This window comes from Vanellus vanellus (genome assembly GCF_965231255.1).
Source record: "Vanellus vanellus genome assembly, chromosome: 5".
Lineage (NCBI taxonomy): Eukaryota > Metazoa > Chordata > Aves > Charadriiformes > Charadriidae > Vanellus > Vanellus vanellus.
The window spans coordinates 6,395,367-6,419,669 of record NC_138910.1 but is presented as its reverse complement, the minus strand read 5'-3'; the positions used below and the strand labels follow the sequence as shown (position 1 = coordinate 6,419,669).

Here is a 24,303-nt window from a genome sequence, read left to right as displayed (position 1 = left end):
CTGTCAAACTATCCCTATTTATTGACATATAAATAGTACTGAGGCGTACTTTAAGGGACTGTGTATGTATATGATGCTTTAGAAAACAAATGAATATACCAGCAAAAAATTATAAGCATGTAGGGAAAAAAAAAAAAAAAAGCACTTATTTCCAAATTTTGTGACTGTTTAGCTCTAAATACTTATTTAGGAATTGAAGAACCACTTCCAAATAAAATCTGAGCGGAAAGGTTCTCCTACTCCCCCACCATTCAGCTTGAGCAGCCCTCTGTGCGTGAGTGGGCCTGTGCGCTTGTAACCCCGTGTCCTGGGCAGGGGCAGAAGGGGCACAGAACTCTCCTCTGTGGGGGTCTGCGTGTTCAGAACTTTTGGGGACTAGTTATAAAATGGTGTTTAAAAATGCCTAAGACGTATCAACACTTTGCAGGTGTGATTTACCCATTGCATTGTTGCAATTGATATTTAACGCATAGTTCACTGACTTCCAACGAGTTATCTGCCATTAATAAATCAATAACCTGCGTCGATCCTGATTTGGTTTAATTTACGTGAACTAAGCAGTTTTCCCTACAACAGCTTATTGTTGCAAACCGCTCCTCTCAAAACACCGTGCAGTTTACATAAGGGAAAAGCAAACAGAGTTTCCTGGGAAAGGTGTGTTTGTTCCCTTCCTTCTTCCAGGATCTAGAAGTCTGGGCTGGCAAGCGGTGTGACGCAGTGACGGAGCAGCAGCAGAATGAAAGAGCTGGTAAGGAGAGAACCCAATATCCACGCGTTTCAGGGTTTTACTTCACACTAGCCCTCCTCTGCTCTTGTGGACTTCATGCCCGCCACTACCTGAAGTACATCAACTGGCTCAGCTTTAAAGGGGATTTTGTGGTGTTTTTTTCCCCCCCGATCAGTTCATTTGCTTTGACACTACTCCTTGTGAGCCGTGGGAGAGTCGCTTCAAAGGTGCTCTCCTGATCTGTCCTGTCTAGTGTTGACGTGGCAGGAACGGCTGTTTGCCTCTCAAGTACCAGCCTACTTCTGGTGAGCACAGAGAGAAAAAGGACAATTTGGTGACTGCCCAGTTCATCACAGAACAGATTTTTTCCATCTCATATACAGTTCTAAGTGACACTGATGAAATCTGTTCTTTCTATGACCAGCAAACAAATAAGTTATTTGCTATGTTATATTCTTTTCCTCCAATGTTCCATTACATGTTCGATTGAAACTTCACATGAAAAATTTTACTCAATGCAAATACCAACCATGTTTTTTCTTACAATCTTTGGATGTCTACTTGCCTCGTTTATGCACACACACACTTCAGGTGGTGTGTACTAAAGACTGCCTAAAATACATAGCTAGCTATCTTCTGCTGTGGTTCTCATCTCTTGAGCACATTTAATAGATTAAATAAGCAATATAGATTTTAACTGCACAAAATCAGGGATGATAATGAATAACTTGCCTTTTGGGACAGAATATTTGCTCTGTATTTTCCATAAATATCATTTAGATAGATGGATGTTTCTGAGTATGGCCTAGATATACTGTACAGACACTTACGTAATGTAAGAAACCCTAAATTCATATGAATAGTGAAAATTAAACATTCACATGAATTTAGTTGACATCATTTAACGCGATAATCATGAGATGCTTCATTATTTCACCAAAAAAATGTACAGAGACAAAGATACATAAAAAGAAATACATAATGAACAAGAAATTATAGACTGTACATTTTTTAATTCTGTTAAACATTAGCAATTGACTGTAAGTCACAACTATAGCAAATAATTTGTCACTGTAGCTCCAGCTCCAAGTTAATACCAAGTTGTATTCATTAATGCATAATTTAAAAGTTAACATTAAAACAGTTTTTAAAAGGGAATCACAAGTCACAACAGTGACTTAAATTAACAGACAGAAGGCCTTATGGTTAACAGTCTGAATTTTTTCTGTTTACTCTACTTTTGTTATACTTGCCACATTCCAGAGATTCATCTGATCCATCTCCACAGTCATCATCATGGTCACATACAAACTGTTTGGGAATGCAGACTTTGTTATGGCACATGAAAGCATTCTCGTCACAAGTGTTATTAGGAGCTAAGGAAAATACAGTACATAAAAATAAATGAAATTGAGAAAAGTAAGATAAACAGCCATTTTCTTACAGAAAGATGAAACGAGAAGTAGTTAGTCTGGGCGGATTCAATGGAAATAACCATAACTTTTGAGCAATACAAAAAGCACCACACAATTCAATAGCAGAAAAAGCTAATCATCACTACAAAGATAGCTAAGTAAAGATAGCTAAAATCTCATGTAATCCAAGGCAGAAAGGCTTCAACAGTTGATGACGTCTACTACTAACCCAAGGGTCTGCCACTGAGGAAAAGGGCATATGGGAAGCAGAGATCCTTCCTGTGTTACTCTGCTCCTGAACAAAAGCTCTTTAAAATCCGTAAATGATCAAAATATAACTCAGCCTAGAAATGGCAAGTGATAGAATATGCATTCAGCGGAGAGAACACGTTTCAATATTTTTAACCTATACCATTTTTATATACATTAATAAAACAAAACCCCTAATGAAGCTACTACTGAACTCCTGACACTTTTAATAGAAATGTAACTCTGAAGATTGGAAGTACCAGTTTATAGGGCAACAGATGTCAAGATCTGAACAATTAGCCAGCATAAATTGGAGACAGAACTGTATCTCCCTTTTTGATGCACAACCCTGACATGCAGCAGCATTTTCTTCAGGAAGAGGAATAAAACTGCACAGTCAGTAATGTGCTAAATTTCATAAGTAAACAAGCTGTATAATGTCCATGAAGTGACACAAATGCTGGCGTGCCTCAGTGTATCTTAACAAAACCTGAAGACGTTAGGCTGACTAAAACATGAAGGATCCTGGTATGTACGCTCACATGTGGTCCATCAATCTTTACTAACAATCTTGCCAGTATAGGGGTATGATACGACAGACACAAACAGCATCTGGATATTGTAAAGGCAAAAAAGCGCCAAGAAAAGAAATACTATACATTTTGAACATGCAAACATACCACAGCCTGCTGTGGACAGTTCATCGCTTCCGTTAGGACAGTCTCTCTCACCGTCACAAAGCCAGTGTTGGGGAACACAGGCATGGGAGCCCAAGCAACTGAACGTATCTGCTGCACAGGTCACTGAACCTAAAAAAACCACATTACATGTGAGTCTCGAACATGTTCTGATTCTTCTTTTAAGGTAATGGGTAATGACTGAGTAAGGAGTTTTTATCTTAAAAATAAAATTGAAAGAAGATTTTGTTCTGCACGGTACGATAAACGTGCTGGCTAAGACTATTTTACAGTAAAATTTTGACAATCTACTATTTCTTCCATTCTTTCCGTCTCAATTTTCTGCAAAGAAATTTAATTTAGCTTACTTCATGAAAACTATCCAACAGAATAACTTTTCAAACCAATTTTGGTCTTTATGTTTGTCTGCATGTTTGGACTGACAGAACAAAGGAACTCATCTTGTAAACCGCATAATCCTCACATCACTAGACTCGACGCCAGGAGGCTAAAAGTATTCAAAACTTGCATGAGTCAGCCCCATGTAGAAGAGAACAATGCGTACCAAGTACAATAGTAGTGGGAGTGAGAAAATATCTGACTGTTCTAATGCAAGTAACTCGACATATTGTTTATTTCACTAATTATTTTTTCTTTAACAGGCTTTTCTCCAGATAAAAATATAACCCTAGGATTAATTTTACACTGTTTGGAAGTAAACTTTTACACAATTCTTCACTTATTGTGTTGTCTTAGATAAATTAAATATACTTCATTAAAAAGAAGACTGTATTTTCTACTAATTTTAATTGGAAATTAACAAAATAGTAAAACAAATACAAAAATTTGATGGACTTTAAGTAAGAGGATTTTTGAAAAGGAACAAATATTTAAGAGTTAAAAGTTGAAATTTTAAAACGAAAATCTTAAAATACAGCATAGATAACGATGGAACCAATGTATAAAATATCGTGAAATTGTGACAGTATGACTTGCCACAGCGTGATTTTCTTTTGAAAAGAATTAACTACCCCATTTCCAGTCAACTGAGCCCCAGAATGGAAGTAAAATTTTCAATTCCTTATGCAATTTGAAGGGTTTGGGAATTTGCGAGGAATATTATGCAATAATGCTTATGACTGTATATAGGAAAATTTAAAGGGAATAGGAGAAAAAGCTGGGGAAGAAAACCCAACCTTAGCGTCTTCAAGCACCTACCACTGAAATCTACAACTCAAACAGCAATACAGGGGTTTTGTGTCAAAGATGGGAACTGGAGAAAAGTTTGGTTCTCCTTTTGCCCATGACTGGTGTGCCATTCCTGTCTTCACTGGCAGACTACACACAAATCATATAGTCCCCATAAAGAGATATTTAGCTTCAGGCTGGAAGGGGCTGGGGAAAGATGTCCTTTAACACCCTACCCTTAGAGCACATGCTCCTTGGAGATGCTGTACTTGTTCCCTTTCCACCACCTTCTTAGATCACTTGGTCTCTTTCAGTATATATGATCTGACACAATATGGAACTGAAATTATTGTACTTACCACAAATAGCATCACTCTCATCTAAACCATCTCCGCAGTCATCCTCACCATCACAAGTCCATTGCTTAGAGATGCATTTGTTTGCAGAGCAAGCAAATTGATTCCATGAACAAGATGAATCTAGGAATGATACCAGTCACTGCATTGGTTAGGTTCACAACAGAACTGTGCTCTCTGTATTTTCTATCATAGTTTAGGGATCTCCACATTGCTTCCTTCCGTTCTCCCAATTCTAGCATACTAAAACACTCAAATACAGTGTAATACTAATCTTGGTGTTCAGGATGTTACCAGTTTGTCTAAGACTTTGCATTCACAAATTCATTAACTAAAACAAATAAATAGTAAAACTTTCAAAACACTTACATTTTAATATTTTTAAACTTTTTGCTACTAAGATGAGGAGAAACAATTTAAAAAAAATACAGCTGGTTTATGTATTTCACAGGGATGTTATAACTACATTGAACTCCTTTATTTTGGTAGTAGGGGAGAAATGGCACAGTCCAAGCTTTCCAACGGTGCCTTCCTCTTCGTATTGCAGTATTTAATTGTCTTTAAAAGATTTCACGTTATTTTCTCTCACAAGAAAAATTGCTGTGTATTTGCGTTCTGTTATCCCATTTACACTTTTGCATACATTGAAAATAATGGCATACTTCTGCATTTCAAAATCGGTGCGCACAGCTCTTCCGAGTAAGTGCTAATACTATGATCTTTCCTGAAAACTTCAAATCACCCATTTTTCCCAGACTTCTTTAAGAATAAAATTTATTTTGTTTTAACTGATGACAAAAAATTTTAATATTAAAAATAAAAAGAATTTTAGGTAATACAATCTGAATTTAAAAGCAGAATGTTGTAACGGCTACCTCAAAACGAGTAAAAGCAGTAAGTAGGGAAAAAAGAATTGACTAAACCCCCTTTCCTCTCTCCCACAAAAATCGGCTAATAGGTAGTACAATATTGATAGAAGTCTATATGTATAATAAAACCTGGAAACTTAAACACTGAGTTGCGCTTGATAAACATGGTCAACACAAAACTTTCTGATTTTCTTAGTGCACAGCATTTCGAAGTTGTAAGATGTATATATACAATGTAAATTGCAAACCAAACATGGAGGCATGTTAATGGAAACTGGGTCGTGAAGAGAAGAAAGTATAAGTTTCAGTCACGTTAAGAGGTAAAGCAAAAAAACCAAACACATTTCAGGTTTTATTTAAATAGGGAATAGGAAAACTTGATGCTGCTTTTTGCTGTGCTGCTACAATTTAATTATTGAATTCATTCAGTTAATCTGTACAAATTTAAGGTAAAAGACCAGCTCTCACGATGAGCAAAACCAATCCCCATTGCTCCTCAATTAGGTAGAGCTGAAGAATCGAAAAGATCTGAGACAGAGCGGACCCTTAACCTGATTCACAGTTTATGCTGTATTTTATTCACATCACTTTTGTCATTACTTCAAACAATTATACCGGCTTCTGACACAAAGAAATGTCTATTTTTACATTATAAAGGTCTATTTCTGTTACTTCCTGTTGGGGTGACAAGATATTGACACGAACTGATTATATCTATATCTATATCTATCTATAACTGTCCTAATAAGGAATTATGAAGAGTCAGTGAAATTGTTAAATATTAAAGCAATAGGAAAGTCTGTATAGAAAAAAAAAAATCGACAGGGCTTTCATTCTGGCATGAAATAGGGTTTAAAATATCGGCAGCGTGAAGTACTAGAGAGTTGAATCTGGAAATGTAGTATTAAAGACTGTTTTATATAGCTCTAGATTCAGTCTCTGAGATATAAATGCACACTTCTTTCTGTTTTCGAAGTGCATTAGTGATTACAGGAACACAAATAAGATATAATGCTCACCACAGTGCAATTCATCTACTCCATCCTCACAGTCTTTCTGCCCATCACAAAGCCAGGTGGTCAGAATACATCTTCCACTAGGACAACCAAAATAATTTTCTTCACATGTGGGTTTGTTTTGAACTGTGACAAAATAAAGAATGTAATGTAAAATGGTCTCTACTAGTATGATTAGGAGCCTAATACATTTCGGCTAAATTTCTGAATACTAATGGACAACAAAGTGTTTATGTCTGAAAATGCCAAAAAATACTATTTATATTGTTTGTGTTCATACAAATTAGAAAAGAGTGATAGCTAAGCAGTTTAGGGAGCTCAAATACTGCATTTATTTAGAGAAGAATCAGAGCAGAGCTTCAAACTACATTAAAAGGACCTATAGAATAAAGTCGTTCAGTTTACAGGTTTTGAGCTCAGGTAGATCAACTTTGCTTGTTGTTTTACACTAGGTGAAGAATTTGCCCTTCTGCTCAACCTGCCACCACCTACAAGATAACCCAATCGTGGCAGTATTTTAGTCTTATTCACCGGGATAAGCTACAATCCTGCTGCATGCACTGACTAACTGGAGCTATACCGCTGATGTTGGAGCCAGAAATTTAGACTTTGTCACAAATGAAAAAGATGTTCTTCCTTGCCTTTTTTTCTTTGTAGAGTATGAAAGTCATTTAAGATTTTACTTTTATGAATGCTGAGAAAACAGACGTGAGGAAAGAAAACATACGGTATATTTAGTTTCATGACGTAAGCACAAATATTCGTTTACTGAGTGGCACAGGTTATTTTCAAAATCTCAAGCAAGGTCTTTGACTGGGAAAACCCAGGCAGTATACACCCGTTCCGAGCACTGAAGATCTCTGAAGCTCTCTACCAAGGTTTCTATTACTCCTTAAATGTACTGGGCCTATTCACACTGGTTATGTTCCCCCCCACCCCGTAAAAAGAAAGTTGAAGTTATCATATTTATGGCTTCTACAGCTGTATGAATAGAAAAAACAAAAGAATAAAGAAAGAAGTGGGGCGTCTATGATGACTGGGTAGATATTAGAGTCTAAGTATAGCCACCCCTAAATGAATATTTTGCCCTAATTTTCTGTAAGAACAATGACACTGAAAAAAGACTGTTAGAGGGAATTATCATATTCATAATACAAACAGCACTCAAAAACTTAATGTGCCAAAGTTGGTCAGTTTTGAATGAAATGGCAAAGGAAATCACATGTAGGTTGAATTGGAATAGTATTCCTTCCAAGTAAAGGGAGGAATGATCCAGGCAATTAGTCACACATTAAAATGATGGAACTTTTTGGCACACGTTTGAAAGAGAGAACAAAGTAATATAAATAAATGGACTATGGAATAAAATGCAACATTAGTTTACTTATGCAACATTACTTTAGTGAAGCTATAGTATACTGCCCTTCTTTGGTATGAAAAATCCCCATATAAACAAAGGAAATACAGTAAATCTAAGCTATTTTGAGCTCAGTGAAGCGTTCTATACAGCAAATTCTAAAGAATTATTAGATAAACTGGAGAATATGGAGATTTGAATGAAAACTATAATTTAACATGCATCTGGCTTATAGAGAGGATGAAAGCTTTTAATGTCAGGTTGATTGTTGTTAGTGCTGACATTCTAGGTTCCTTCTGGAGTCTGGTAATATTTTCATCAATAAAGCTGGCACAAAATGTATGAGACACCAAACAGAAGCTTTTGGGGCCACAACAGGCTTATCACACAGAAAAACAGAATATTAAATGGGAATAATCAGATGATGGTAATTACTAGGCTAGCAAAAATTGGATGGTATTTAACAACATAAAATTAAAAATTTTTACTAATTAATAACATTTATTATTTATTAAATCTTTTTAATAAATAATGATTCTTAGAAGACAGAGTGACGTCTCAGTCACAGGAAGACAATTACAAACTAGAGTGAGTCCATTATGAAAACAAATATAAACAAAATTTTTAAATGTATTTTCACTGATTCAAGGCAAAAGTAAGACTTCATCTGATATATTGGATACTGGTCTGGTATATTCAAGAGAGATGCAGGTTGAGTTGACTACGGTGACAGAGACGGAAAACCCTGTCTTGAAAGCGGGAATTCTAAAATGCTTTGGCCTGTTTGCCACTGCAAGTAATGAGTAAGGATGTGATGACTGAAGGACTACAAGTATAAGAACAGCTATAAACTGGAATAGATGTAGACTAAAAATTAAGAGTGAATGAGATTCTGGAAGATGATAGTGATAGGAATACTATGAGCAAAAAGTACTACTAATTTTTAATTCTACAGATTTTTGCATAAATGCTCAAGCTGCACAAGAGGAGATACAGGCTTGGCATCCCTGGAGTTTCTTTACTAGCGTACTGTCTTCCGCTCGATCAGAATTTCACAGGATGGGCCTAATCCTACAAACGCATATTAATGAACCTGTGTTCATTAAAGTCTTGTCATTCTAAATAGAGTTTGTAACTTCTTTATTTATAGGTATGTTTACATATTGTACTTAATATTCTCAAACTTACATGAGGATAAAGGAAAAAAACATAAATGCCATCCTTCATAGGTAAGAATTTAATATTGTAACTAATTCATTGGTTAACATTAGTTACGGTACTAAAAGTCTCAACGATTGGGGTTAAGGACAGTATAATTCATAAAAAATCCTACTACCCCCCCAAAATTAGAAAATAAGTATGTATTCATAATACAGCTAGATATTTATACTCATTCATCATTAAGACAACACTTCAGAATTTAGGCTAACCCAAACAACCTATGAAATAACAGAAAACAGATGCTAAACCTGTGATTATGAGATAACGAGCATTTCTAGATAGAAGATACACAAAAGCACTATACACCTGCATGTGGGATTTTTCCCTCCACTGCTAATAGTAAGGCTCAGCAGGTAAAACTATTTAAACTTTAAAAACTTTATGTTATCTTCTGAAATTCATTAACACTTCCTTGCATCATTCTGATAAAAATTGCATCATAAAGTCTCATGAAAGTAGAGGCTTTCCTTCAAATTTATATCTGCATATCTTGAAAACTTGTATTTCTAATGTGTTAGTATTCTGCTTTCTCATGAAAACCCGTCAGATGAGAAGTCAAAAAAAACTTTAAAATGTCAAGTAAGTTTGCTTCTTTTTTCTTCCATGTAGGATATTTACATCAGTTGTTCTTGTAATTGGTTCTTTGCCTATCTTTATTTTAATAAAATTTTCATGTGATTCATTTTCCAAGAAACTAAGCTTATTATTTCTTTTTCCCTACATGTCGTAATGGTATAATGTCTTTCCCATAGGAGAGCAGAAATACACAGGGAAAACCCAGAAAAGGATCAAAATTTCCACCTGTAAATATCTCTTCCTTTTCTGGAAGCCTACAGTCTCAGCCCTGGGACTGGGACTCAAGTGTACCATCACCTTTTTGTACTGGCTGAAGACCACAACAATCACAAAATTCTACACTGGCAGCCTACCCCAAGTACCTCAGCAAAATAAAAGAGAAAGTTAAAAAAGTAAGCAGGAAAGGAAATACTATCCACTAAAATAGTGGCTAATAAAAGTTTCTGAGTGATTGTGTTGAAGCTTGATGAGCTGGACATTTTAATGACTGATGTTCTACTTAAATAAAAATGATTAATGACAGACGTAACTTTGAGGAAATAGAAAGCCAGACATTACAGTCTTCTTCAGAGAAATGCATTAGTAATTTGTAATAATTTGTGTAATCTAATGAAACACAAAATAAAGATTGGTGAAAAAAACTGCATTCAGTGTTATATTTATCTCGTAAATAAAATAATAATATAATAAAGCAGTATTGACTGACTAAATATTTTACAACACAATTAGAAAAAAGACCCAAAAGTACCAGAATATATTTTTTAAGAGTAATATTTTTTTCTTGTTTTTCACAGTTACCTGGGCATTTTAGTTCATCTGTATAATCTCCACAGTCATTAGATCCATCACATGTCCATTCTGGCAGTATACAAAGTGAAGTCGAATTACAGCTAATAAACCCTGAAGATTTTATTCCAAGTTTATAGAAGTAAGCACAGTTTGTATTATCTGGAAAGAGACAGTAAATTACTATAGCACACCTAATACAGACTGAAAGCCTTATAGCTTGGTTTTCAGGTTTAGCTTGAGTTTGCGCAGATCATGCAGCTGCTGGTATCCAACTAGTAATGACTACGAATTAACTGCTATATAACAAGGAATAATCATGGAACAGATGCTACAAGGAAGCACAAACACAAACTTACTACAGTTCTTTTCATCTGAAGCATCTGCACAATCAATGATCTGGTTGCACTGTGCTGATTTTCCAATGCAGATCCCATCTGCACAACGGAATTCTGTTGAAGCACACGTTGAATCTATAACATATGGTTATAAAAGATGTAAATTTGTGTACTAAACAGACTCTTCAGATGCGTATTATATGTATTGTGTTTAAACCTTCTACCTTTTAGGATGAGGCATTCAGAACACACTGTAGCTTCCATAGCTAAAAATTCAGTAGAAATGTAATGCCTAATAAACTTGAAAGACTAAGTTTCTAATTTTTAAATTTATTTTTTAAGCCAAAAAGTTTCTCTCTAGATAACTCAACTCAATTTGAGACAATCACCATGCAAGGAAGGAAGAAGCGCTTTCAGGACCATCTTTGAATCTCTCCAGTTTCTTTCATGTAACAGCTTTTGCCTGTGTGCTTTTCTCTCTACTCATATTCAGCTAAATGATTAAAAACAATGCAATGCTTTCAAAAAAATGCTAGTCGCTACAGCTACGCAGGTTTAGATGTATTTTATGGAATACTTTCCCTTCCCATCTTTCTGAATTGTAACTACAGATTAGTGTTGTCTGCTAGCTAGTCTTTATTCATTGGCTGATGCACAGGTATAAATATTCATGTTTTAAGACATAAAAAGAAAAACAATTCTGATATAAAAAGGAGAACAATTCCGGTAAGTTTTGCAAAGGACACAAACATTGCCAGGCATCTGAAAAGCAAAGAAATAGAACACTAGCTGCTTCAAAGAAGAAACAGCGCAGTAGATGCAGAGAAGAGATCACCCTTCTGTCTGTAGTAAAGATATTCTCTCATTTATTACTTCACAGAAGAGGCAGAAACTGTATTTTCTGAGTTCTCCATAGCTAAAAGCACTCTCCTTCTAGAGGACTGTAGGTGTAAACCAAAACCATCCTTCATATCAATCCCAACATATGGATGTACCTGCTTGTTTTTGAATTCTAACAAAACAAATCCCAGCACCTGTAATTCTGATAGTTATATGCATTTTCCAGCTACTTCTATTGACATACTAAGTATTTACAAAGCAATATTCTGAAATCAGCTCAGAAGTAACTGTCATTTACCTTTACAGTCAAATTCATCAGAGTTGTCACCACAGTCATTTTCACCATCACATACTTTGTTACTTGAAACACAGCGACGATTAGAACATGGCTTGAAACCCTTCCGACAGCCTCTGTTTTCTGGGAAGTTAAGTACAAGCACATGATTTCATTTGGACACTTTTATTAAAACAAGACAAACATCACTTTAATTAAAACAAGACAAACATTCCAGAAAAAAAACATTTTAAATGAAAATGCATTTGAAGCTACAGGATAGTCTTCAAAAATTGTTCATGTGTTGTCCAGCAGAAGAACTTGGACTGATAAACACGTAAAGAATAATAAAGAAAAGCACGATGAGAAAAAATGACAAAAAAAATGAAAAAAAATTCCTAATTCCCAATTTTCATTATCTTGTGGTATAAAAAGACCATGTGCTTTAAATGCGTTTGTTTAGACACACTTTTGTCAGGTATGTCACATCCTGGGCTGCATCAAAAGCAGTGTGGCCAGCAGGTGAGGGAGGGGATTCTGCCCCTCTACTCCACTCTCGTGAGACCCCACCTGGAGTACTGCGTCCAGCTCTGGAGTCCCCAACAGAAGAAGGACATGGACCTGTTGGAGCGGGTCCAAAGGTGGGCCATGAAGATGATCAGAGGGCTGGAGCACCTCTGCTATGAGGACAGGCTGAGAGAGTTGGGGCTGTTCAGCCGGGAGAAGAGAAGGCTCTGGGGAGACCTTATTGCTGCCTTCCAGTATCTGAAGAGCACCTACAAGAAAGCTGGAAAGGGACTTTTTGCAAGGGCATGTAGTGATAGGATGAGGAGTAATGGCTGCAAACTGGAAGAGGGTAGATTTAGATCAGATATGAGGAAGAAATTTTTCACTCTGAGGGTGGTGAGACACTGGCCCAGGTTGCCCAGAGAAGTTGCGGATGGCCCACCCCTGGAGGTGTTCAAGGCCAGGCTGGATGGGGCTTTGAGCAACCTGGGCTGGTGGGAGGTGTCCCTGCCCCGAGCAGGGGGGTTGGAACTAGGTGGTCTTTAAGGTCCCTTCCAACCTAAACCATTCTATGATTCTATGTGACAATTTTTGTATATAGCATATAGCATCAGTAATTCTATCATATAGAATGAAACATACTAAATTTGACCTAAACCAAATTAGGAATAAATGGAGAGTAAAATAACAAAAAATATTAGCAGAAAAGTTTCTGAATACCAATATTGCAAGTGTTCTGCTCAAGTAGGTACACTATTGAAGAATGTATGAATTTTACATAGGTTGATATGTTTGAAAATTAAGGAATTATTTACTAAAGCCCTAACCTTTATAGAAGTCATGCCACAATAATTCATAAATAACGTTCATTGGATCGATTAATCAATAATAATGAGTCCATCATCCTGTACTTTATCAGATTCAGAAAACAACATATTGTATATGACCTAGTGCATGGCAGAACCTGCTTTTTCCAATGTGTAGCAAAGAGGTCAGTATGGTTGGTTTAAATGAGGCAAAACATACACTGTCAGAATACAAATTATATAATGTCCTTCATAAAATTATTTGGCAAATCCATGGAAAGGCAAATTATTGGATCTTGCATTTATATTTTTTCAGTACTGTAAAATAAAGTATAAATAGTTTTAGCATCTCAGTAAACCTCAAACCTATACTGACATATAAGACAACTTCTCCGGAATGACAAGAAAGAGTATTTTGAGATTCCTCACCAGCTACAACTTTCTTATTTCTTGCCAGATTACTTTCTCTTTATTCCTTCAACCTGTTCTCCTCTCCTAACAAAGTTAAAGAAACTACATGCAATCTTAATCTTTCTTCTATGAACTGTGAATGAAGTAAATGACTAAAATTAACAGCAGAGACAAAGAGGTTTAACCCATATAAAATATAGCTGAGTGGGTTTTTTGGTGGTGGTGTTGTTTTGGGGGTTGTTTGTTTGTTTGTTTGTTTGTTTTTTAATTATTTCTTACATGTAAGCAAGCTGCTTACATAAACACAAATATGTACACATACTTAGTAAGGAAACCTAAGAGGGAGTTCACAGACATAAATCATGACAGACATGAATCATGTAGTTTTCAGTGATTTAAAGCTGTCACTTGTAATTCCAGGGCCTTTCCCCACTGGTAACTAGAAGTGTTTTGTATAGTCCAGATTCTTATTTCCTTGTCTGATGTGGATTTTTTTTTGAGATCTAAACAAACCAACCTCCTGAGATATCTACATGTAGATGATCTGACGGAATGTTGTTATTAGTTTTGCATGACACGATCAAAGCAATTATCACATAGAAGTTTGAAAGCTAATGGGGCACAAATTGGAGATGAAAAAAGAAAAAAAAATTACATGGTATCAGTTGCTATACTCAGATGGTTGGTGTTAATTTCTTTAAGGTTAAAAAAAAAAAAAAAGAGAAAGCTATTCCATTTCTTTTTTTTTTTTTTCAGTATCAGCCTTGGAGTTGGACTCGATGATCCTTATGGGTCCCTTCCAATTTGAGATATTCCATGGTTCTATGATTCTATTAAAATGCCAGAGGTGAACTCCAGGAATTAGAGCAGACATTTTCATAAAACTATCAAAGTAGCAGGTATAAATATAATAGGTGGGTTTGAAATGACCTGAAATTTTTCATATGGGAAACAGAAGAGATACTAAGGCTGTGATATGGATATACTGAACAAGGTAAAGACCAAGAGTTACAGGCACACAGGTCACAAGGAGACTTCACTTAACATGCAGGGTACATGAATTCACTAAGGTGACTTTAGTGATTTAGGAACATTATTTGAACAGTACTGTTTTAGGCACTGCAGCAGGCAAACTCAGCTGGACAACAAAAAACTGGAAGTGATTTGGTTAGTTATCATTAGGTTAAAAAAAGATAGATAGAATTCCTTGGGAAAGAATTAAAGAGCAGATGCCCTTGCGTCTAACTTGCAAGATTAAGACTGATTGGTGTGAAGAACAATGATATTATAAATAAAAAGAAAATTTGGTGGAAAGATTTGTATTACACAGCCATTTTGTATTTTATAATACTACTATTTTGGTGTTTTATATTCACGATCATAGAGAAGCTTATTAAATATGGAAAACTAAATCAAAACTGCTAAATTAAAGCTGAAAATACCCAATTGTTCATCTTCCAAAAAGTAGCTAGCTCTGTTTTTCCTTCTGTTTTAGAGACAGAAATATAAGAACATTTGAGATGCTTTTTTAAACTACGAGTCAGCTAATATATGAAGTTTGTGAGGAAATTATGTTCAGGTACAAGTAATTCTATCCATATAATGTCAGGGTTTTTTTAATGTGCGAGTTGGCATTTGCTCCCTTTGCATTTTGGTGAGCAGTTGGTATGAACAAGCAGAAATGTCAGAGAGGAACCAATGTACAACCAAAATAGGAACACAAAGGTGAAATGTCTGGAAATACTTACCACAGTAGAAAAGTTTCTCATCAGACTTGTCCTTACAATGAGCAATGCCATCACAAGTCAGCTGATAATCAATGCATTCACCATTTCCACATTCAAACTCAGAATAAATGTTGCAAGTGGAATTTTTAGCTAAAATTAAAACATATTAACATGTAATTTTTAACAGCTTTTACACTTAGTGAAAACGAGAAAAAGAGGATTAAGATTGGATATTAGGGAAAATTTCTTCACCGAAAGGGTTATCAAACATTGGAACAGGCTGCCCAGGGAAGTGGTGCAATCGCCATCCCTGGAGGTATTTAAAAGACAGATAGATGTGGGGCTGAGGGACACGGCTTAGTGGTGGTTTTGGCAGTGTTAGGTTGATGGCTGGACTCGACGATCCTAAAGGTCCCTCCCAACATAGACTATTCTATGATTTAAAATATTTCCTACACAATTTTTGAAAACCTAAGTAGAAAATAATCCCACCACAGCATCAGAATTTAAAAGCTTCTACCGAGTGGTGGCCTGCAAGACTGCTACGCTTCTCTGTGTTTGGTGATATTATGAGGGATTGAGGACAGATACCTAAATAGCAACAATTTTCTGAAATTTTATTTTGGGGTGAATTCCAAACCAAGGTAAGAGAGAGCCTGTCAAAGAAAAATACATAGCCAAATATCCATGAAGTAACGTGTAGTGAAGCAACTTTTGTTTTGCTTTGCTTGTGCGTTACTTATTAAATTGTCTTTATCTTAACCCATTACTTATTAAATTGTCTTTATCTTAACCCATGAGATTTCTCAATTTTACTCTTCCAATTCCCTCTCCCATCCTGCCATGGGGGAGTGAGCGAGTGGCTGTGTGGTGCTTAGTTGACCGCTGGGATTAAACCATGACAATGACATAAATACCTTAACCAAGCACTGAAAAACTTTTAACCTGCTACAATGCGATTTTGTTTTCTTTAGCAGCCAATGAGATTTCTGCCCTGCTGTGAAGAAGTAAAAAAACCCCATCAGGCTCTTGCCAGACTAGCAATGAAGGAAGAAATCTTTGCCAGATTTAGAGCAGGTGTCAGCAGTTAATTCCAAGACTTTAGCAATTCCTGTACTTTATCTCATGGGCAAAGGGATGGGCAAAGGGATGGGCAAGTGAAGGACCTGACCCACGAGGCCAAGTGCAGACTGGTAGGCAAAGGAACTTAAGGAAATTTTCCAGCTCCAAGAAGTCTCTTAAATGATCAAAATCAGTAAAACTTGACAGTGTGGGAGGGTGAAATAAGGTGATTATATAAGCCTGGTGGTAATATTCCATCTGCAAGAAGCAGAAACATTTGGCTCTAGTGGAAAATATCTTTTTGTGAAGTAGTGAAGTCTTAATTAATATCTTTGAACCATTAACAATCAGATTCCTGTTGATACAATCTCAATTGATCACCGTATTCTGTTACTAGACTAAAAGCCTGATACTCTGAAACAGTGTTATGGTTTAAATTGAAATCTTTATCACTGCAAATCATCTGTAAAATTCATTGTATCATCTCAATTATACAGCTAGACAAAGCAGTTTTTGAGTAAGAGCTGGAAATGTAATACAGGTTAGTTTTACACTACTTTACCACTGCATCTTGACTCTAGATCAGCTGTATATTCCCTGATGTGAAAGATAAGAGTTTTAACCCTCATATCTCTACATATTTAACTACAGAACCACGTCCTTCTGTGAAATCTCACTGACCTGATTCACTATGTAAAGCTTAGTTAACAAATAACAACAACAGGTATGTGTGAACCAAAGGTAAAGGTGGAAGGTGAACTATGAAGTGTGTGAAAGTGCAGAGTAAAACTGTAGCAACGCACGTATTTGTTTGGAACGCGTTGCTACCTACTGTATTATTATACTGATTATCTGTATAATTAATGTATGCATCTGGCTTCACTTAATAGCAATATTTTAGGAAATAAGGCAAGAGGTAAAGCTATGGATCCAAAATAAACATAGTAAAATAAATCTTAGGATTAAAATCTTAGATACAATTACCAAGCAATTAGTGTGGTATGGTACAAAACTAATTACAGGTTCCTCACAAAGCTATGTAGCTGAGCTGCCAAGCCTGAGAATCTGATTCTAAAGGACTGGGCTCCAGCCCTAAGGATGGCTTAAGCCAAAGCACACCAGTACCAGGTATAGTTCTACTCTTTCCCTCATCCCAGTCTTCTGCTCTCTCTAGTGGCTGGCTCTAGTGATCTTGCAGTTGCCCAACTAAAACTAGGTCTAAATCCAAAAAGTCCTGATTCCCAGTCAAGCAAGTTAGTTAAGTCATCATTCAGTTACACAACTGGTTTTGCTGATGAAAGGCATAGGACAGGAGGGAGAATAAGGCTGTCCTTAGCAGAAGTACACTTCTTGCTCTTCAACGGATCATTAAGCAACAGTATTCTTTCCTCTTCTGAAAATAGTGATATGAAAATACTATTGACGCAGATGTACCAGGAAAGCCCAATATCATTCTAGCATAACAAATATCAGTGGCATGACCAAAATAAGCTCTATTAGCAAAGCAGTAGGTTTGCAAAATAACCAGTAGGGGTATGTCAATGAAGGACTACATCTCTTCATATCCCACACCAACACAGCTCAGCGTATAAAGAGAAGCCACTTGGTAGGCTGTTCAAGAGCAACAGACTGCCACAGAAGAGTCTGAACCAGGTGAACTGTCTAAACTTCTAGCAGGATGGTAAATCTTGCGAAATAATATACAAAACAAATATTTTTTTTTCTTGAATGTTACAGTGTCTCTCTACCTTTACGATCAAAGTAAAGCAGGTGGGTCAAAGCTATGAAACTGAAGCAGCAGAACAGGCATGCTTGGCAGACAAGTTCTCCATTTGCATATCTGATCTAAGAGATGGGATTTCTAACCCCCAGAGGTAAAGGTCCAATAAACCACCGGAATTTGGCAGCGGTCTCTTATCATGACAGAAGAGCTGTAAGACATTGACATTAACAAAGACATAAGGAACCGCATGAGTGCCCTCAGCTTTCCCTCCGTTCCAAATGGAGCCAGCTACACTTGTTGAAGGGAGAAGCACAAAGTCAAGTTCCACATTAGGAATGTGGGTCACCCCTGGGGAAACAGCCCAAAGCTTTCCAGTTCCTTCATTCCTGCTAAGGCACACCATTAGCAAAGTGACAGAGATTTTCTCCAAATTATTAGAAAAGCTGGAAGAGTGCAGAGTATGTATACACATTGCATCCTTCCAAATTACCAGCACATACGTGCATGTTCATAAACACCAACACTGCACATGGACAGTGTGATCTAAAGAAGCTGCAGTGGATGACCACATATTCTGAACTATGAAAAAATAGTTCTCTCATATTTACTTTATCACGTGCTGAGACATACTGGTTTAGAGGAAGTATGGGAAGATGTGAGAAGAGAACTTAGAAGAGAGTAATCCAGAATATTCTGCTACAAAACCAGTCTCCAGAGAGTCTGCCAACTTAAAGGGATGTCTTCCCCAATTACTAAAACACCAATTCTACATGCTTAAACACAACAGCTGGTTAACAAATTACAATTATTGTATATGTCCAAGCACATGACGTGAAAATATTTATACTCAACAGAAACAAATTGCAAATAAGAAATGTTCGGTAGAACACAACTATCCAAACTGGAATTTAAGAAGAGTAGAAGTATTAATGCTTTTTAACCCCCCAAGAGCCTTATAAGACATAAACCAGTTGAAAGTCCAGTATGCGCTGCGTTGCCAGATCAATTTTTACAGTATATAAAAGCAATAAAATTAATGGCTTGGGCCAACAGTCTTTGCTTATGATGGCCAACTGCAGCACAGCATAGAAAAGCATTGTGTCAGCTAGTATTACTTACTCACACATCTGTTATCATCTATCAGTATTCTATCCCCTCTACATGAACAGTTCACTCGTCCGTCAGGAGTCAGAAGGCATAAATCATGACAACCTCCATTCATTTGTGCACACGGAGATAACTCACCTGAAAAAACAAATGATAAAAGATGAACTCTGTTTTATTAAATTTGCTTCAATGACCAATGTCTTTGAGAGAGCAAAGATCACCATATCTCAGATTCATGGGCAATTGATTCAAGTTTTATCAGTCAGATGAAAATGTCAGCATGCCTCAGATGCTAGCATACTAAAGATAAACAAATGGAGTTACCTTGCATATAATAAATTTTAAAACCCACAACATTCAAAACTGCTGACTTTTGACAGGAAATGATTTAACTGCTATTAAATAAGCACAATGTCCAAAAAAGAAAATGGTCATTCATTAATATTTATTTACTTGGGGAAGAGGTTATATCCCACCTTTTGATGAAGTCTTTTTGTTGTGGGAACGGTTATGAAACACCATGAAATGTTTAAACTTGGTTAAAACTAAGTAAAATTCTTGAAACAAATGACACTGGAATTAACAAAATAGTCTATCTTGCTTTGTAACTTACAACTGTTGGTATCATTGGCAACAGCAATAATGCCCATTGGCTGATGTGGGATATCAGAACGAAGAACTTTTGTATCTCCTCCTGTATATTTACTGGAACGCAGAATAGCTCTCCTCACTCCATCTGACCAGAAGATATAATCATCATATACAGCCAGGCTGAGAAAGGTACCTGGTCCAGATTTGACAATTACCTACAATACATAAGTACAGAAGAGAAACATGAGAAGGAAGGTTGTTGCTGCATAAGAAGTTTTGAAAGTGCAAACTGACTGGCATCACTTCGTAGTTTTGAACAAAACACTTAATTCTTCTACACTTACAGCACCTGCAAAAATGAGATAAGAGCACTATACGTGTGTTAAAAGGATGCTACAAGGGTTAACTTATTATTTATTGATAAGTCCGAGTTTCAGAAATCTATGCTTCTATTCCTTAGGTAAAAAATCTCAGTTTATCTAAATGTGCTTGTAAAAATACCTACTCAGCACAGTACCTGCTTCATAGCCTGAACAGAATAGAGGAAAAGAGGTACTGTGGCATGGCTGAAAGTCTGAAAACTCCAAGTCTTTATGAATCAAAGCTAGAAGTGGGTTTCAGAACTGAAGCGTGTCCACCACTATGATCACATTAGAAACTTGAACCCAAGACAATAAATGTTTTGCAAGTGTTTTCCAATATAAAAAAAAAATAAATCTCCTCAGTCACTATACTAATTATCAGTTTAAAAACTAGAAATTAGGAATTGCAGTTCACCATATAGCAGAGTTTGAATGAAAACAGCAGAAATGCAATTAATTTAATCCCAGTATAAATCAGAGCTCCTCTAAAATATTTTCATATATGTTCTTTCTTTTTATGTATCAGAATTGAGAATTTAACATGTACAGTTTCAGTTCTGAAGAGCATAACACATTTTCAATCAGTTCTGTAGCTGAAAATTTAATTTTGGCTGAACAGCAGAGTTATTGGAAGTGGGTCGTTATTTCTCCAGTAGAATTTTTGTAAGATAATGTAAATAAATAATATTTTGAACATATTAATTGCATTGTCTTCCATGTTTCTCTGGGAAAAGTAGTAACTTATGTTTATGTATAAAGTGGGAACAGTTCTTTTGATCCAGGCTGGCAAAAAAACCCGCTGTATCCATGTATATAGCTGCTACTTACCATAGGGAAATTAGGATAAAACCAGAAAAAGAATATCTGTCTTTTAACAACCCCCAAAAAATCACTCTTTTTTATAATCATCAATGCTCAATCGATATCTCTACTTAGGTCATCAGGGGGTTCAATCTGCTTTACGTCCTTTATCCTCTTTCCCACAGGACCTCTTAATAATGATTTGAGTACATTAAAATCAACTTGAAATATAGAGGATAATTCTTTGCGTATACACAGCACATCTGATGAATTTAAGCCGTTCATGCTGATTGCACACATGCACACAGGCTGCACTACGCATGCAGAGCCAACTGGTAAACTGTTTAGCATACCTGCAAGAGGATGCTGTGTACGATTTATTTTTTAAATGATGGAAGGAAAAAGAATAGCAATGTTCAATCCCATATTTAAAAAAAAACAAAGAAAAAAAAAATCTTTCTCATCATACAAAGAATTAACCTAATATATCAGACACCCAATTGCTGGAATAGAAAAAAAAAACAAAAACAAAAACAAAACATTTTTCCCACTACTGCTATGCCTTGGAGATGAAGAAGGTGCCCTAACTCCGCAGTATGCACTACTAAATAATGCTTCAGTGGCTGTTCATAGCTCTGCCAGGTCCCTGCCCAGGGCCAGGCAGCGAACAGCCTCCAAAAGAGCGGCTTGCGAAATGCCTTTGGACTTGTCTTTGGAAATGTCCTTGGACTGACACAGTGCCAAACTACCCCCAAGAACTGTCTGGAAAGAGCATGAGCTAGCACAGGCAAAGTTGAGACAGGTGAACATTTCAACAATTTGCTCACATAAATAATTCTATTCCAGTGCACAGGAGCATTCCTGGCCATGTTTAAATTCACTTAGACAGATATAGTGTCAAAATTACTTATGAATCATATAGTTATAACAAATTCTGCACCACTATGCACATTATTATATTTCTGCATATTTGTAAGGTTTGACCAGCAAATCCTCTTTTTCCAGCAAAGACTTTTTCCAGTGATAAATGTCCCAGAAGGACAACTTTTCTCTAACCAACCTTTTTTTCAAAATTAAAAGTACTATAAGATAGATGGAAATGTATTAATGGCAAAAAGGCCTCTTCTGCAATTGAGCACATTTACCGTAAGACACTTTTCATAACACAGTCTTTAAAAGTCTATGCTATTCATATTCAGACACTTTTCAGAAAAAAAAAAAAATCAATCATATATGTTTCTGAAAGATCTGTACGAAATGTGGCCATGTGGATTTTGCAACCCCATACTTGGTCTCAATGACAATGTGAAACTGTCCCAGTTTGAGGTATTGTATTGTCACAATCAATGCTAAAGAAGGCATTACGCTGTTCAGCATTCTGTGTTCTGTAGCACCATCATAATTTTTCTTGAATTGTAACAAAGGAATGTAACTTCATTACAGAACCAATCATTTTTGTTCAACCTTGGGATGTTCAAGATCCAAATAAAGGGTCACAGAAGTTAACATCCAGGGACATTTGTCCACTAATGCTCACAGCATTACATTCACCAGGGTCACCTGTACTATGTCACAGCACTTATCCAAGGACGTTGCTTTTATTTTAGCATCCAAAAGAAAGAGTTCCTGTTTCTGCCAGCTTTTGGGCAACTTACAGCCCTTCTAACATTCTAGTTTATAGAATCATGCTGAAAATGATAACTTTTTTTTTTTTTTTTTTGTTTTTAAATCTTGATAGCACTCCTGGATGATCAGAAGTAACTGAAAATGAAAGTCTTCTTTAAAAGTCCGTTCATCCTTTAGTTACCCGCCAAACCATGTTTAATTCCTAATGATGCGGTGTCAACCAAATTTGCTGTGTATCAACCCTGCTGTAAGTCATCTATGTTTCTAAATCTTGCATTCTGTACAGCTTGCCTGTTCATTCATCCAGCAGCGCCTGCAGGTTTGGGCAGAAACACCTGCAGATTCACCAGCAGGATCATGTAACGAAAATTCAGGTTTTTACGCTGTGACCCTACTGAAATCCTCCTTGGGTGGCCCCATCTGGTTGGCCCAGGAGGGGTAAGAAGCACGAAAGGGTCTGCCCACCACTCCCTGCTTCCTTTTTTCTTGCTGATTGCTTGTCTCTAACAAAAATAATTACGGAAGCCAATAAAAGCACTTTGCAGATTTATTCCTCTAGTAATGTGATAAGCTTTGGATCAAGACATAAGACGACTGCAGCAGTCTTTCAGGGAATGCATGTACCCAAATACATAACAGAGAAGAAAGTCAATGCAGAATCAGTGATATTACTCAACCATGAGAAAAAAAAAAAATCATGTTTGCAAACTGTAAAAACTCCAAAATAATCAACTTATAGCAAGTTTTATATAAAACTGGTGGCTGGGTAGCAACAAACGACCCAAAGTGGTGCTCCCACTTATAATAATACAGGCAAAAACCTCTTTACATATCCCATCCGGAAGCACATTATCAACACAAGCATAATGCCCGGTTAATCCGCAATCATACAGCTGCGGTTATGTGCAGCCTGTTATTCAATTAAGGTTGCGTAAACTGTGCTGAAATGGGACAGCCGTTGTATGAGCTGAGTCGGAAGAAAAAAGGAGACAGTTCCATAAGAAACTGAGCATCTATGTTACACTGAGTACCATACATGGAATAACTTTTTAACATGTGCAGATAATATACAGGTAAAGAGGACTAGAAAGTACAACCTCAACCATCAAATTTAGTCTGGAATGGTATAGATCACCATGTCACAGAAATTTAATTCACAAAGGCTACATTCATGCACTCCCCCAAACTATTGCAGTACTGTATAAATACTTAAGACCTTTTCTACAAAGGACAGAAACTGCCCCAAAGCACCCTGTGCCACAGAAAAACAAATAAAAACAATTGTGGTCATCAGCAACGTTTTCGGCCACAGAAGAGGGAAATGTGGTAACTGAACGAATGTGAACACATTGAAAAAAAGCAATGTATTACCATTCTGCATTACAAAGATGTGAACCGAACAGATTATTTTTTTCTACAGCAACAACAACTTTTTAAACAGGGATTTCAATGGTATGAAACAAAATCAATCATATAAAGACCCTGTCTTGACATATTTTATCATAAGTCTGAATTGATACCCCAAATTGCAACGATATAGGTACAATTTTAAAACATTAAGGAAACCTGAACAAGACATCCCTGCCACCCCTTCCGCCCGAACCGGCAAAGTCAGACACATCCAAGAGTACATCACATGTTTTCATACTGAATGATACTGACATTCAGTTCCAGCATGTGCTTCGAGCTCT

The 24,303-nt window shown here is 36.4% G+C and overlaps 1 protein-coding gene across 1 annotated transcript in view; it reads right to left on the bottom strand.

Moving 5' to 3' along the window:
- LRP1B (LDL receptor related protein 1B) overlaps positions 1-24,303 on the bottom strand; it is a gene marked incomplete at both ends in the record, with an annotated part of 773,038 nt that overhangs the window by 127,947 nt on the left and 620,788 nt on the right. The window contains 10 exons of the mRNA XM_082483434.1: positions 1,981-2,103; positions 3,072-3,200; positions 4,616-4,735; positions 6,501-6,623; positions 10,450-10,599; positions 10,797-10,910; positions 11,914-12,033; positions 15,362-15,490; positions 19,245-19,370; positions 19,846-20,038. Of these exons, the coding sequence (XP_082339560.1) occupies positions 1,981-2,103; positions 3,072-3,200; positions 4,616-4,735; positions 6,501-6,623; positions 10,450-10,599; positions 10,797-10,910; positions 11,914-12,033; positions 15,362-15,490; positions 19,245-19,370; positions 19,846-20,038 (1,327 nt within the window). The remainder of the gene's footprint in view (positions 1-1,980; positions 2,104-3,071; positions 3,201-4,615; positions 4,736-6,500; positions 6,624-10,449; positions 10,600-10,796; positions 10,911-11,913; positions 12,034-15,361; positions 15,491-19,244; positions 19,371-19,845; positions 20,039-24,303) is intronic.